Source organism: Hevea brasiliensis, chromosome 10 (genome assembly GCF_030052815.1).
Source record: "Hevea brasiliensis isolate MT/VB/25A 57/8 chromosome 10, ASM3005281v1, whole genome shotgun sequence".
NCBI lineage: Eukaryota > Viridiplantae > Streptophyta > Magnoliopsida > Malpighiales > Euphorbiaceae > Hevea > Hevea brasiliensis.
In genome coordinates this window covers 2,738,325-2,753,914 of record NC_079502.1, presented here as the reverse complement: position 1 = coordinate 2,753,914, position 15,590 = coordinate 2,738,325, and the positions used below count along the sequence as shown (strand labels likewise).

The window sequence follows — 15,590 nt, the reverse complement described above, 5'->3', positions numbered from 1 at the left end:
AAAGATTAAAGACTTAGAGTTTGTTAAAAAATATAGATTAACTAGTAATTTTCAAAAAATAAAGGGTTTCGTAATTGCACGCGACCTTAAACGCTAGTTTGCGGTGACTTATTGACCGTCCCTCTCGCGGTGCGTCCTGGATTGTGGGTAGAATTATCTATTGCTCTCTTCTCTCTCGAACCAGCGCTAGCCGCTTTTCTCTCTCATCGGTAAGCCATAATCTATTTATCCACCAATCTCTCACCAATAATGACAATATCGAATTCGAAATCGAGAATTTTATTTCTCTACTGATTCAATTTCTAGCGTTTATTGTTGTTTCTCCTCTTTGTTTGACTTTAATTTCTAGGGTTTCAGTCGTCCTATCTGTTTCCTCGTTAATTGTTCGGCGAAATTTGTAGCTCTATACGTCAATAGTGGAGGATCTGAAATCTGTTGCGTTACTGCTTTGGATTACTTTGGTTTTAGCTCTTAGATCCGAGGTTGGCCTCGAATCGATTTTTCTGTTTTTTTTTTTCTTAAAAAAAAAAGAGAAAAATTGGTGGGTTTAGGGTTTTATAGGCGTGGAATTAGGGTTTGAATTTGGATTCTTTATTGTGACGTTTGATTTTTTTGTTGTAACATATGGCGGCTGGGAGACATGGGGGTTATCGCGATAACGAGATACGCGGGCGTGAGTCCAATAGTGAATATTCTAGGAGGGATTTTGCTTATTCAAAGGAGGAGTATGATCGGTTTGGGAATGGTAATCGTGAAAATCAAAGGGGTAGAGTTCGTGACATAAGAGATAGGGGTAGGGTTAGACAGAAGGATATTAAGGAGAGAGAAGTGGTTAATGGTGGTTATCTGTCCTCTTCTAGTAGGAGTGATTCAGGCAGTGATGGTGGTACACGTGGATCCAAGAGATACGAGTTTACTGGCAGGGCCATGGATCGAGAGCCAGGTGAATTGTCTAGTGAAAGTGGGTCTGATGATGCGATAGAGTCTGAATCAGTGTTCAATAAAGATATTGAGGTTTCAAAGGTAGTAGAGAATGGCATACGGACTCCTGTGGAGAAGAAGAGGAAGTTTTCTCCTATAGTTTGGGATAGGGATGACAGAGAAGTGAGTAATTCTTCAAAAAGTAGGATTTCTCTGGCAGTGACTACACTCCCTCCACCACCACCCCTCCCTAGGGCATACGGCCAGTCACCAAATGTTATTCCAGATGGAGGTGTAGAGATATCTCCCATTAAGAGTAGTGAAAATCAGAACTTGAAGTCATCTTCTCCCGTCAAGGATCCAGTGGCTAAAGGGCCAGTTGGGTATTCTGCATCTGAGTCTCCAGTAGGGTTGGCTGCTTTGCCTCTAGAGGATCAACGGTTGGGTAATGATCATGAAGCTGAACTGGCCGAAGATGATGATTATGTACCTACCCGTAATATATCATCTTCTAGATGGGCTGCTGGGAACAATTCTCCAGTTGATGAAGGTGAAATTGTAGAGGATCAGGAAATGCCTAAAAGGAGGAAGAAGATGCCTCATTTGGAGTCCTTGGATTTCAGAACACGCAATAGTTCATTGACTCCTGACCTTGGAGACCTTAAGAGAGATGGTTCAGATCGAGCTAGAGGGAGGACGACGACTGACTCTGAGGAGCGAGACATTCTTACTAGGTCTTTGAGTGGGGATGATTATCCTGGTAATGATACTGACAAGGATGAATACATGGAGATTGATGATGAACGGGATGAAAATGATGGTAGCAATGAACATTCTGATGCAGATTCTGAGAATGAAAATGATTATCTTGAAGCACCAGAATCTGTAGCTCCTCAAAGAAGTATAAACATGCTTCTGGGGTGTAGAAGTGTAGATGAATTTGAGAGACTAAATAAGATAGATGAAGGCACTTACGGAGTTGTATATAGGGCTAGAGATAAGAAGAATGGGGAAATTGTCGCATTGAAGAAGGTAAAGATGGAGAAGGAACGAGAGGGCTTTCCCCTGACATCTTTGAGGGAAATAAACATTCTTCTCTCTTTTCATCACCCTTCAATTGTTGATGTAAAAGAAGTTGTGGTTGGGAGTAACCTTGATAGCATTTTTATGGTGATGGAATATATGGAGCATGATCTTAAGGGTCTCATGGAGTCGATGAAGCAGCCATTTAGTCAGAGTGAAGTTAAATGCTTAATGCTCCAGTTATTGGAAGGTGTCAAGTATCTCCATGATAACTGGGTCCTTCATCGAGATTTAAAGACATCAAATTTGCTTTTGAATAATAGGGGTGAGTTGAAGATCTGTGACTTTGGGTTGGCTCGTCAGTATGGAAGTCCATTGAAACCATATACTCATTTGGTGGTTACACTTTGGTACAGGTGACCTGCATTTTCATATTTTCCCTTTCCATATCTTTCATACCTGTAACTTTGCTATTTATTTGATGTTTCCTTTGGGCCTGTTATGTTTGAAGTTTGGATGTTCTCTCTTTCTTGTGTTGGGGTAACAAATCATTCCAATTGTTTTATTATGTAATTAGCAGGGTGGGGGATTTTTGTTGGTTATGTAATGATTACATGAATATTGTAGACGCTGTCTTTGCCTCTGTGAAGACATAGTAATGTAGCAGCTTGTTTATGTATGGCTGTGAACTATTCTCAGCTAGTTATTTTAGAATTTGTTTTGGCCTACTTTCTTCAGCATGCTTTTATCATATATTTTACCTTTGAACATTGTTGAGGCATGCTTTTCCCCTTCGGAGCTGGGAGTATTTGATGTTCTCAATATATTTTTTTTTTTGCAGAGCTCCTGAACTTCTTTTGGGAGCCAAACAATATTCAACTGCAATCGACATATGGTCATTAGGTTGTATTATGGCTGAACTGTTGGCAAAAGAACCACTTTTCAATGGGAAAACAGAATTTGATCAACTTGATAAGGTAATTAGACCCTTGAATGACTAAATTGGGTTAAAGTATACATGGCAAACCTGTGCTGTTGATTTATTTTTGGCCAAGATTGAGCTCCAGCCATCTAACTGTGGAGTGTTGTTATCTTTCTTCAATTGGTCAGCATCCTAATTACTGCTTTATGGGCAATATTATGTTCTCTTATTCTGGATTGCAGATTTTCCGAATACTTGGCACACCAAATGAGACGATCTGGCCTGGGTTCTCCAAGTTACCTGGTGTGAAGGTCAACTTTGTTAAGCATCAGTAAGTATCAATAGTCATGAATTTACCTTCTAATTAACAATAATGTCAGTTTTTCTTATTTTTTGCCACTGTTTTCCCAGGCTTCCAGCTGGGTGATTCTGGTCTGGCTATCTGGCCTCCATTGGTGACACTTTCATACAAATTCATTTCTTGTTTGTACTAAACAGCTGACCTGTTCCTTTCAGGTATAACCTACTGCGTAAGAAATTCCCAGCAACATCTTTCACTGGATCGCCAGTTCTTTCTGATTCTGGATTTGATTTGTTGAACAAACTTCTAACCTATGACCCTGAGAAGGTAGATGACAAAGTTTGTGCATGAACATTTATCAAGATTATTTGATTGGTATTGTGACTTGATGAGGCCAGTGGCAATATTTTTTTTTTGCAGCGAATAACTGCTGATGCTGCTCTTAACCACGAATGGTTTCGTGAAGTTCCTCTTCCCAAGTCTAAGGATTTTATGCCTACTTTTCCTGCTCAGCATGCCCAAGACAGGTATCTTGACATTGTAGAGAGGAATTTGTTAGAAGTATCAATTCTTATCTGAGTATTTAATGTATTCATTTAAGTCTTTTAATTGCCATATTAGGCGTCTGCGAAGGATATTGAAGAGTCCAGATCCTTTGGAAGAGCAGCGCAGAAAAGAACTGCAACAAGGAGAATTAGGGACTGGCAGTTTGTTTGGCTAAGAGGCCTTCTCTTCTGATCTCCATGCTTTAGTTTCTACACCACTGATGCAGGATGAGGTTGAGGTGAGATATCCATTGAAAGGAAGTTGCGAACATTGTTTCTCAGAGGATCATTCATACTTTTTTTAGCAGGCACCTGTGATGATTTGGGTGGAGAAATTATTTGCCTCCTGCCACCCAGCTATCTTGCAGGTTAACTTTGACATTCAGCTTTAATCAGCATACATTGCAAGGTGTGGCATGATGGCCTTTCATCTTAAAAATCAGTTTCAACTGAAACTTGTATATGTAACATATTTTCATTGGTACATTGTAAACAATCCTATCAAATTTGGTTTTGAAGTTTAGAACAGTATGGATTTATTCTCCACTATTAGTTTTGTCAATTTTTTTTATTTAATATTCACATTGTGTTTGCAAGAGGCTGTTGGTGTGAAGTGGAGGAGATGTTCTTAGCTTTTCATTGACGAAGAAATAGACAGTAACCATAGTGCACAAAAGGTAATCCGTTGATTAATATCTGTGGAATGTTTTCGCATATCAGGATCATTGTTTCAATCCTGACGGACTATGTTTTTAATGAACAATTTGGTTGTAGATATATTGCAATTCAGTTATATGTTTTTCATCTGTATTTTTAGTGCTTTAGTTTTTCTATTCTATTTGTACACATTCTTCTTGTATTCATCCAAAAAGAAGGGAAATAGGATGTAAAATTAAGAATATAGCTGGTAGCATGGCATACTTTTTTTACTTTTACTTTTTTCATGCACCACACTGCATGCACCAAGATATTAGTAATATGATATTTACTGAACCAATTCAATTATGTAATAGTAGTATCTGAAAACATGAGTTTAACCACAGCACTCTTCAAGTTGCTGCTTTGTTTTTTTTTTTTGTGTATATACGTGTTAACTGAATGGTTTAACAATCCTTGTGTCTTTGTTGTGGAACTGGTTTGCTTGAGATTAATCTGTAATTGCACTTGCAATTTTGATCATTTATTTATCTGATTTGACCCGTGTTTATGAGAAATTACATTTTAAAATGCTTTATGTTATGGTATGGTTCAATACATATTGTAGTTCCTTCTTTTTCAAAATCCAACATTTTATTTCCGAATTTTATAAGATCAACATTTTCCTTTATCATGCAAAAGGAGACCAAAATCAATGTAGTTTTAATTTAAAAAAAAAAAAAAAAAAACAATTGGTTATGTATTAAAGGACTACCTAACTACTGAATTTTACAAAAAACAAGTGTTGGATTTTAAAAAAGGAAGGGCCAATGTATGAATTTGGACAAACCTCAACTGTGTTATTTTGGGTAATTTTTGCCTGTAATAATATCATTATACATCTCAAACATTGGTAGGATAAGTGTGAAAAGAGAGGCAACCATCGCTAATATGAGCAAATGATTATGTCACCTTCGACATGTTATTATGAGCTCTTTTTAGCTAATTGCGCTGGGAATTTTAGTAGCAATACCAAATTCTTCCATCTTATTTCTCAGTTCAGGATAATTTTAATTCTTATTTATTGCTTTGTTGACCAATTGAAGATGCTGTTGAAAATGTTGATTTAGATTTTTGTTTCCAAGATTTAGACTGCTGTTAATCTGGTGGCTTTTAACTCATGACTGTGTTATGTTTAGTTGCACGCTTGTACTCATTTATGTGATTTCCATTTCAATTTAGTTGCATCGATACCCTGTCAAGTGGAATTCAATTCCTTAAAAAGTGCCAACACTCAACATGCGGAACTCAAACAAATGTTTAGCTATGTCCTCTTTCTTTTATTTTGTATTAATGCCACCATATTGAAGATTTAACCACCCAGAACCTTTTTATAATGTTATCTGTGGATGTCACTGCAGTATCAAAGCAAGCAGGTTCAGGAGGTTACCTGCAAACTGGATTTTATAGAACTTTCAAATAGTTGTCTTCAGGCTCACTGGAGGTACAATACAAACCTTGGTTTGTTCTTATGTCTCAGTTTTATTTTTTTGATTTCTTTATGGTTAAACTTTTAGTGTGCTTGAACTTTTGGATATAGTACTGTGGGGTGGTGGTGGTGGCGGTAACCTTCGAGATGCATTTAGTACTTGTTGTGAGCATGCTTCTTAGTTCTAGAATTGAGAGATTACTCATTAAAGGTAATACAATTGTCAAAATTGTAGGCTTCTGTTTAATGGGTTGTCCCATGGTTCTCGTGTTTTATTGGGGCATGGGCAGTCGTTGGATTTGGGAACGTTTGCAATATATGGGATACTTAATTGCACTTCTGTACAGCAAGAAATCGATAAACATAAATTCTTTGGTATTTTGTTGGTTACTGTCTATACTTTTTACATGGTATCTGAATGAATAGCAGTGAGACACCATGAAACTTGCCATATATCTATGTTATCTGTGAGCAGAACTCTGCCCTCTGAATCTGATGACGTTTCAAATAATTTAGAAGGAAATAGTTAAAAGGCCAAATGAGTGTCAAAATTCAGATGAAATCAAATAATTGCAAGTATATTTCCAGCTGTTGTTTTAAAGAGTTCCTTGCAACTTTGAATCTAATAATCAGTCAATAGTTCTTTGAGAAGACCTTGGGTAGTTGAAGTGGCAGGCCTACTACAGAAAAAGAACACACTGAAAATAAATGTTGATTATTGTAAGGTCAGAAGCTGGTGTTGGATAAAACATTGAAACCATTATGGAAAAAAAAGATATTTCAAACTCTTGATAATATTGATGTCATGATTTTATAGAACTGTGCCCAGTCAATATTTTGTCATTAGATTTTAAGCAGTCGGGAGCAGTTTAGATGAAGATGCATTTTGTGCATTTGTTGTCTTTCACTTCAGAATTTCAATCATTCAAGCCATTTTTCATTTGGATTGTCAATGTTGCTTGAGATAATTTTGATTATGTTCAATTGTTCATAATTTTTGTTTATGCTTAACTTTCTTTTCTTTTTGGGGAGTTTTCTTTGATAGAATTTGTATGCAAAATGGCTGTCACCGTTGGAAGTGGTTCATGAAATTGAACTTCCATGGTTTGTTTTTATGTTTTGTCTGCATGTTTGTGAGAGATCTGATTTGGATAAGATGAAACCATTTTTCAATTTGTTTCTAAGGATGTCATTGTATCTAGATTTAGCTTTCTAAGTCAAATTTTCTTTACTAATGCCATTGTATGTATGAATTATCATTTAGCGGATCATGTCACTTCCCTACCTTGTTATAATTTTTCTTTTTATTAGACATTCTGTGGCCTTTGTGGTCAAGTTATTGCTCTCATTAAGCTTGTACAGGGTTGGTTTGGGTGGGCTGAGCATAGAATGCCACATCGAACCAATCTCATCAGTTATTAAAAACTCCAAATGGCAATCGTTTATAAATACAGGAAAACGGTTTTATCAGGTACATCGGTTGGGATTTGAACATTGGATAAAGTAATTTTGTACAAAGATGAGGAAAAAAAAATCTGCGGTATATAAAATCGTTGATAAAGAGGAAAATTGTCTATTTTTGAAAAAATAATTATCACATTTGAGAATCAATCAAATAAATATATATAAAAAAATAAGTTAATGGTTTAAATGAAAATTCATGTCTGTACAAATAAAAGAAATTAAGGATGCGTGCAAATCTTGTGATTTCTGCAAGATCCGAAAATTGTCGGCAGATCGAGGTTCTTGTTCACTTTGGGGATTTTTTAATCTTGGCTGGGCCTTGCCTATTATGACTCGATTCATGATGTGTGGTAAGATTTATTAAATAGGTGAATTTTAAACGTTTGTTCCTTGCGTAGGTTGAGTTTACGTAAGAATTTTCCTTTATTCGGGGTTACTGGTTTATTACAAAACAAGTCTCTCCCGATCAATGCTATAGACATAGTTTGTGTAGTGTCATTACTCGCTTTTAGTTTTAATTTTATAACGTTAAAGGTTTTTTTTATAATTGTTCTTTTAACTTTAATTTGTGTCATTAAACTTCAATTTAATGTTATTCAAAATTCTTCTAATCAAATTTTATTATGTACTCTAGAAAAAGAAATTAATTTGAATGTATCTAAGCGGATTAGGTACAAAAAAAAAAAAAAAAAAAAGTCAGGGCCAAAAATTTCTCACATCAAAATAAGGGCCACAACATTCAAGCGCCACCAAGATTATGGGATTGATTAGAGAATTTGAGAGAAGCGGATAATTTAGATGAGAGGAGGGTGAGGATGCATGATAAATTTGAGAGGAGGAGAAATAATGACTACAAATTGGAGTCAATGAGAAGGCTTTTAGGTCTAGAGTACTATATACAACTGCGAAACGGTGAGTTTTGATTAAATAATTAAAGCCCAATTTCAGGTAGAAGTTCATAACTCTTTGTTTTGTAGAACAAAGAGAAACAATGATCAATTTGGACTTTCCAAAAACCACAGCCGTATTTTTTTATTAACAACCCATTTATTCTAGTTTGGATTTATACGGTTTCATCGGGCCCATCAATTAGTTCTAATACATAAATGGGAGGTAGGGCAAATTTTAGTCCATTAAATAAACTTGATAATCTGAGTAAATAATTTCAAATTAAATATTAATTGTATGATTCGGATTACACTATTTGCATTTTGCACGTTAGACAATTTTTTTAATTAATTGACGAATAGATAAACGGCGTCGTTTGTTATCGTGACTCAAGAATCATACTGTACCGGATCAGTGGAGCCTCACAAAGAGTCAAACTCAACAGGGCGCCGCGCATTTCACCTTTCGCATCTTTCTAAAGCCATTTGATTTTACGACCTGTCGTTTTATATGCTGCATAATCTTTTGAATCAAATTATTGTTCTCACTTTTTCTCATTTTGACTTCAATATGCAGACTACTGCATGCAATACTATTGAGCGATAACATGAAACTAAAACACTAGTAATTATGAAATGAAATATATAAAAAAAGGATTTTTTTTCCCTTCTAAATAACATGAAACAAAAACGCCATGTACATAGGTATGAGTTTTTTTCCAAGCTTTACAAGGGATTTCCTCTCTCTCTCTGGCTCTTACCCTTTTATGCTAGACAATATGGTAACCTTCTTATTCACCACTTCAATGGTTAAGGTGTTTAATCAAAATAACCAGAAATGGGAACCTCTGAGCAATATTGAAGAGCCAGATTGCTTGATCTTATCGATGACAAAAGTGATACCTTGAAAGATTTTCTTCTAAGTGTGAACTCTGGCCTGGAAATTAATCATTTAGAAGTGAATACTATAGTCTTTCCAAGCACAAAAGTCACTAGAGTAAGTTCAATGAAGAAGATTGTGTTTATTAATGCACGATCAACCGTCCAACCAAATATAGTGATTCCTCCAGGATTGTTTTGCAGATACAATACTGCATAGACAAATAAAGTAAGCTTCAAAACACAAGTTAACATAATTTTTGCAAACAGATGTGCAAAAACAACACTAAGATTGAATATTTCATTATGTGAGCATTTCATTTTATCATTGAACAAGCGAAATATGGCAATATCATATAAAAGATGGTAAAGCAAACATATTGTTCATAAGGAGTATGGAAATAACTCAAATTCCACAAATTTAATCTCGCTTACTCCTTTGGATTCTATTAAATTGACACACCCTTATGAAGCAACTTCGTATTATTCTATCACAATCAAGATGCAAGATTGCATAAGGGGTCTCCTCTTCTTTCTGACTATTCTTATGAGATGTGGTAGAAACACTAAATTAATGAAATCTAAAAAATTTCGTCAAGTCTGAAGAATCTAAAGATTTACTTGTTATGAGATGTCATAATCAAATGATTTATTTGGTACTTCGTAATATGCAATCTTGTTATATAATGGTGATTGCTGAACTTGAACTTATGTCATATGTACTCTACAGACATCTAATTAAAATAACAGGATTTGTTCTTGATGCTCGACTAATTAAGCAGGATGAGTATTAGAAATAAGATGATTTTAATCCATACCAAAGGCTAGCCTTCTGTGATATGATGACATGTTGGATGCCAACTGTGTATTTGTAGGCATTGCAATATAATCCACCGACTCCAAATCACTTTCAGAATAGCTTAAATGTAGTGAGTTTAGTTGATTTGCAGCTTCCAAGTTCCCCGTACTATTCGAAACTCTCATTTGATGAGATGCATCACTTGAAATGCACGTTGCCAATGCATGCCATCTACTCACTATAGATGCAATACCTTGGGCTCTGTGGGATATTTTCGTGGCAGCATGCAAACAAATACTTATTCCAACTACTTGAACAATTGAAGATACCTGAAAAATTGGAGAAAAAATGTTAATGAAATCAGACCTCAAACGATTGAAAGCTAAAAACATAGTTCATAATCCAGACAATTAATATCCTTCAAAGAAACCAGTAATGCAGGACTCACTGCAAAGTCACCCCCATTTATAACAGTAATTATTCCACTATATCCTGTGGTCTGGAAAAGCGTCACGATTTGGCTAGCTGTAACAACACAGAACTGCAGAAGAAGAAAAATTCGGAATCTATGGCTTATCTTAGAGAGGTGATAACGGAGATGAATGTGCTCCTCTATAAATACCAAAACATCAGATTCTCTTTCCAAAAGCTTAGCATAGTCATCGAAGTGAATAACTTGTAAATTGCAAACTAGATGAAATAGAATGCTGGCTGATAAAGATATTGTACTGACATAACCCCAAGATAGAATCAAACCAAACAAAATAGCGGCAGACAACCACCATGATTCATGCTGCACGTATAATACACGAATGACCTCTCGCACAACTTTCAGAATGAAACATGGCAGCGACCAGAGGATCAGCAAACGTAAAGAGTCCTGTGTAAAAAAGATCATCCAACTAATTAAGTCTCTTAGTGCAGCACTTACTGGATAATAATTAAAATTACTGAATTTTTAGAACATCTCATATTGTGGTATAACATGGTAACATATATTCAATTTTGAACCATATGTGAAAAAGTACTAAAATGCAAGTGATGTAAATGCAGCAGCTGTGAGATAGAAATCGTAGAAGTATGAGATTCGGAAAGTGAAGAACTAAAATCCAGTTTTATAATTCTAAAGGTTTTGAATTCAAATGATTTCTCCATTTTAAGTTGGTGAATGATTTATACAAAATACAAAGACCTAAAACTGTTAAAATAGAAAGAGAAAGAGAAGAGGGAAAGAAAGGAGGGGGGAAGTGGGAATTGCATTTGCAATAAGTAAATAATGGCCAAATGACCAATTCTAGCATACTTTCCTGCAACATAGTTTAACCATACTACCCCAATTGGCATTTAAACTTGAAGCTCAACACAGACCATAAATCAAGAATTTTCAAGATTTTTTTTTTAATCTTCACATGAGAGACAGAGACTCTAGTACTACTAATCTGAAGGTGATCAGATTACTACACCATCCACCATCTAAAAACATTGGTTTATACGCACAATTAAGCACATTTGGATTTGCAATTAAAAATGAAAATGGAGTAAGATTAGACACAATTATTGGATTATTAGTCTAATTACTATTATTAGGCCAATCAATGGCACCTGAAATTATCTTATATACCTATAAACGAAGCCAACCTAATTTTCATCTATTCTATAGAAGTAGTAGAACCAACCTACCAAATGCAGCAGGGAGTTGAGACAAGAGAGCAGCAAAAGCTAACCTTCATCTGTTGAACATATTTGTGGCCAAAGCGAGCCATAATAGGGCCGCTACGGCGGTCAAGGAACAGAAACTTTCTTATGCCATACTTGCGTAGACTATGAGAAAGGCAAGCCAAAGAAACAGCCGCTAAACACGCTTGAGATGCAACGATATCGAGTTCAAAATCCTTAATCTGGTACTTTTCGCAGCCACCACATTTAGACAACTCCAGTATCATAACAGGAAGCGACACACCTATCAATATAAACACTGTCCAAGAAAGAAGAAAGCTCAGAACAGAAGACTGGTTGAAACCCAGAAGGGTAAGAAATGTCTCTAACCCTTCAAGAGCCTGATCGAGATCGGTTTCTTGATCTTGGCGGCGGCCGTCGTGGTGGTTGTCGGTGTTATTATGAGTTGGAGGAAGAAGAGGGGTATGGACAGGAGGGCGAGATTGTTGGTCTATTTGTAAGTGAGGATCTGCCATGAATTTATTTTAAAGTGTAATAAACTTTTGATGGTGCAGGTGGCAGCGGCACAGCGGTGGTAGTGGTGGTGGATGTCTTGATTTTCCGGTCAAAAGGCTGCTCAAATCTATTTCGCTGCCAATGCAGCACTGCTTACTTCTTGCTTTTGTCCTCCAGATATAATCTGACTCGAAAGCAAATATATCAATATGGTAATACGGAGAAGTTTAAATAATGTGGAAGCGGGATTACTAAGTGTTCTAGATGGGTTCATATTAACCGTTGATCAGTTGATAGGGGTTGTCATTGCTTTGTCAAAGGTGAGGAGCATAGGGTAGGATGGTTGAGAGTGGTATGTGATTAAGTGCTAATATTATGGGTGGTTTTGGAAAGCTGTAAAGCAGAAAATTGGGAATCTAGTTTGCCATTCTTCTGAGTGTGATAGAGAATAAATGATTAAGAGCAAAAGAGGGAAGAACATTTTTTTTCTTGGAAAAGAAAAGAATAATATTTTTATTTTATAGAGTTTTGGATCTTCATCTTATTACTTTCCCTTTTTTTTAATTTAATATTACTAAGATTTTTTTAACAAATTAAATAAGAAAAATTTTATATATGTATTATAATTTTAAACTCCCAATTAATCAAATTATTTTTTTCTATAAAAACATAAATTCTTTAATAATATTAAAACTTTAAGCATTGCAAATAATTACAAAAGAACAAGACTATACTCTTGCAGATCAACCATGGAACTTATTATCATATACAATAAAATTCATTGATAATATAGTGATATTGGAGTTTTCTTTCTCAAATAATCTTAAAAAAAGTAAATTAGAGATTTGAACTTGAGACCTTCAGAATCCCCATTAATCAAATTATTATTTTTTTTTACAAACATAAATTTATTAATGATATCAAAACTTTAAGCATTACAAATAATTACAAAAGGGACAAGACTAATTCTTGTAGATCAATCACATAACTTATTATTATAAACAATAAAATTCGTTGATCTCTTAATATAATGATATTGGATCTTTTTTGCTTGAAAATAATCTTGACAAAATATATAAATCTTTCAAATAGCCACTAGTCCTTTGTTTGATTTAAATGACAAAATATCTTCCATACATAGACTGTTTTTCTATGAATTTGATACATATAACGTATATAGATGAGCTCTAATCATTGTAAATCAAATAGAGGAATAGGCTGTACTACTAAGCTTCATAGTTAGAAGTTCCACATCTACAAATCAAAATTTAAGATATCCAATCAAATAAAACTAATAATCATACTTTTATTTGTAATAACTAAAAATCAAATTCTCGTAGTAGAAAGGACAACCATAAAATTTGAGAAAAATAAATTCAAAATATATTAAGAAGAATAGATTTGAAAACAAATTCCCATTATCTATTTCAAAAGGGGACAAATAAAAGAAAGGAAAAAGAAAAGATTTAAAGAGGGAGAGGTTATCATCAACAAAAAGCAACCCTTTCTTAGATCTGATTGTGAGTTAGAAGAATTTATATAGAGAGAGAATTTTAGCTAATTAATCGAATTATTGAAACTAATTAACAGGTTAATCGATATGAATGCTTAGAGTAAGAATCAATTATTGAAAGAGTTTATAGCTTTGGATATTTGGGGTCTTTCCCATACATTTTGCCATTATTCGCATTATGAAATGAAATGATAGAAATTATGAATGAAACATATTGATGTGAGTGAATTTATTTTTACAATTTTTGTGAATGATATTTAGTTTTAATTTTTAATAATAAATATAAAAAATAAACTAAATTGGGTAATTTTTTTTTTGTATTTTTTTTACCAATTAGCATTTTATTGTATTAATCATAATTGTTTTATTTTTTTAATTAATTAAAATACAAAACACTCAATATGATTTTGTTGGAAATTATTATATGGTCATAAAATAATTCTATATAAAAAGATTATATAATTTCTACTTTGTCAATCTTATGAAATATTGTGTTCTTAGGAAACACATTAATAGCCTATAAGTTTTTTACGGTCAAATTTGAAATATAAGATTTAAATTTAATAAAAGTATATATTTTATAAAATTGATTAATAAATATAATTAAAATTTACCTATAAAATTAGAGATTCAAATTATAGAGTCATCAATGGTAAGAGAGTTTTATCTGAATATCGCTTTTTACTCTGGTGTGAAATATATATATATATATATATATATATATATATATATATATATAATTAAGTTACTAACTTCATCCAATTTTTTATTTATTTTAAATGATAATCATTCATTTCGTAAGCTCAAAGCATCAAATAATGACTGGGTGACCTATAAAAGAATATTTTTGTCTTTCTTTTTACGACAAAGTGGAAAGCCCCATTGATGAATCACTAATCAAATTAATTTCAATGATCGGATGATTACAAATCAATTTTTTTAAAATGAGGCCTCAATTGTCAATATTAAAATTTTTACATTAAACTGTAAAAATACACAAAGGTTGGATTTTTATATAATTAATAATTGTAAATTCTTCACTTTAGTTTTGAAGGAAATCACTTCAAAATTGATTGGAATTTTGTAAATTTGAATATTATGATCTTTTCAAGCTTAGCTTCTAGCAAGTGATATGAGTTTGTCAATGAGTTAGTCTTTCGAAATTTCACATTAATTATTAATGATTGTGTGTTTAGATTTATAAGAGTGAATACGTTTAATAAAATTACCATGATTTTATTAAAGAGCATATCATGTTTTGAGTCATGTGTATTTACCTTCAATATAAATTAAAAGATTTGTATATTTCATCAACTATGCCCATTACTTTTTTAAAAAAAATTACTATTTAATAATTACATTTTAATTAAACTAATTACTTAGTTTCTCTACTTATTAGTCTTATTTTTTTAATCTCTCATAATCAAGTTAGTCAAAGGAGAGAGAATAATTATATACAAAGATAACATAGTTAATAAATTTAAAATTACGGAGACTAAATAGTTTTATTATTCAAATAATAGAGACTAAATAATTGAATTAGAGAAAAAAATTCACTTTAAAATAAGTGGAGTGACTAAACAGTTCACAAACTAAAAAAATAAAGTGACTAAATAGTGTATTTTTCAAAATGAAAAAATTAAATGGTTAGATTTGTTAAAATACAAGAACTAAATAGGAATTTTCCTTTATTTTTTTAGCTAACTATTTTATAGTTAATTTGCAAACAAAAATCAGTATTTACATAATATTACCTTCAAAGATCAATTTGTTTTCCACAAGAATGAATCACATCTGACATTAAATCATCCCAGTTTGTGAATTCTACATCTTATATTATTACAAATTTAATCTGTATTTAAAATCTGGAGCATTTATTGATATGGGTTCCACTGCAAATAGACACTTGGCTAATATAAACATCATGCACAGGTACTATTGCTGCTTTTATCATCTCAAAATCCTAAAAACTTCTCCTATTTTATCTACTGTTTTCAATTACAAGTAAGTTTTTCTGATAAGAAACTTCCATTTTTTTT

The 15,590-nt window shown here is 33.3% G+C and overlaps 2 protein-coding genes across 12 annotated transcripts; one reads left to right on the top strand and one right to left on the bottom strand.

The window, feature by feature from the left end:
* The first annotated feature begins 102 nt into the window (after nucleotides 1–102).
* Nucleotides 103–6,215, top strand: LOC110631695 (cyclin-dependent kinase G-2). 8 transcript variants are annotated; one of them, XR_009140560.1, is made up of 9 exons: nucleotides 104–2,360; nucleotides 2,786–2,921; nucleotides 3,109–3,197; nucleotides 3,383–3,494; nucleotides 3,588–3,694; nucleotides 3,789–3,951; nucleotides 4,021–4,121; nucleotides 4,310–4,389; nucleotides 5,770–6,215. XR_009140560.1 is itself a non-coding variant. In XM_021779609.2 (6 exons), exons 1-6 carry the CDS (start codon nucleotides 625–627, stop codon nucleotides 3,886–3,888), a joined length of 2,280 nt encoding a protein of 759 aa, XP_021635301.2. In that variant the 5' UTR covers nucleotides 104–624; the 3' UTR covers nucleotides 3,889–6,215. The 8 variants fall into 8 exon arrangements, 1 of the variants encoding a protein (XP_021635301.2); XR_002490556.2 differs by lacking the exon at nucleotides 4,021–4,121; XR_002490554.2 differs by having other exon boundaries at nucleotides 4,021–4,389.
* Nucleotides 6,216–8,863: 2,648 nt separating this feature from the next.
* On the bottom strand, nucleotides 8,864–12,413 carry LOC110631696 (uncharacterized). 4 transcript variants are annotated; one of them, XM_021779612.2, is made up of 5 exons: nucleotides 11,591–12,413; nucleotides 10,600–10,746; nucleotides 10,315–10,407; nucleotides 9,886–10,195; nucleotides 8,864–9,279 (listed from the first exon to the last, which is right to left on the bottom strand). In XM_021779612.2, the coding sequence occupies exons 1-5, from the start codon at nucleotides 12,056–12,058 to the stop codon at nucleotides 9,137–9,139; spliced, it is 1,161 nt and encodes a 386-aa protein (XP_021635304.2). In that variant the 5' UTR covers nucleotides 12,059–12,413; the 3' UTR covers nucleotides 8,864–9,136. The 4 variants fall into 4 exon arrangements, with proteins under 4 accessions (XP_021635304.2, XP_057984887.1, XP_021635305.2 ...); XM_058128904.1 differs by having other exon boundaries at nucleotides 10,315–10,746; nucleotides 11,591–11,841; nucleotides 11,913–12,048; XM_021779613.2 differs by lacking the exon at nucleotides 10,315–10,407.
* Nucleotides 12,414–15,590: the final 3,177 nt, after the last annotated feature.

Excerpts from the sequence above, each read along its gene's own strand:
- LOC110631695 (XM_021779609.2), top strand. The coding sequence starts at position 625 with ATGGCGGCTGGGAGACATGGGGGTTATCGCGATAACGAGATACGCGGG. Across the intron at positions 3,495-3,587 it reads TAACCTATGACCCTGAGAAG|CGAATAACTGCTGATGCTGC; the intron begins GTAGATGACAAA and ends TTTTTTTTGCAG. Across the intron at positions 3,695-3,788 it reads GCTCAGCATGCCCAAGACAG|GCGTCTGCGAAGGATATTGA; the intron begins GTATCTTGACAT and ends TTGCCATATTAG.
- LOC110631696 (XM_021779611.2), bottom strand. The coding sequence starts at position 12,058 with ATGGCAGATCCTCACTTACAAATAGACCAACAATCTCGCCCTCCTGTC. Across the intron at positions 10,747-11,590 it reads AATATGTTCAACAGATGAAG|GACTCTTTACGTTTGCTGAT; the intron begins GTTAGCTTTTGC and ends TTTTTTACACAG. Across the intron at positions 9,280-9,885 it reads TCACAGAAGGCTAGCCTTTG|TATTGTATCTGCAAAACAAT; the intron begins GTATGGATTAAA and ends TTGTCTATGCAG.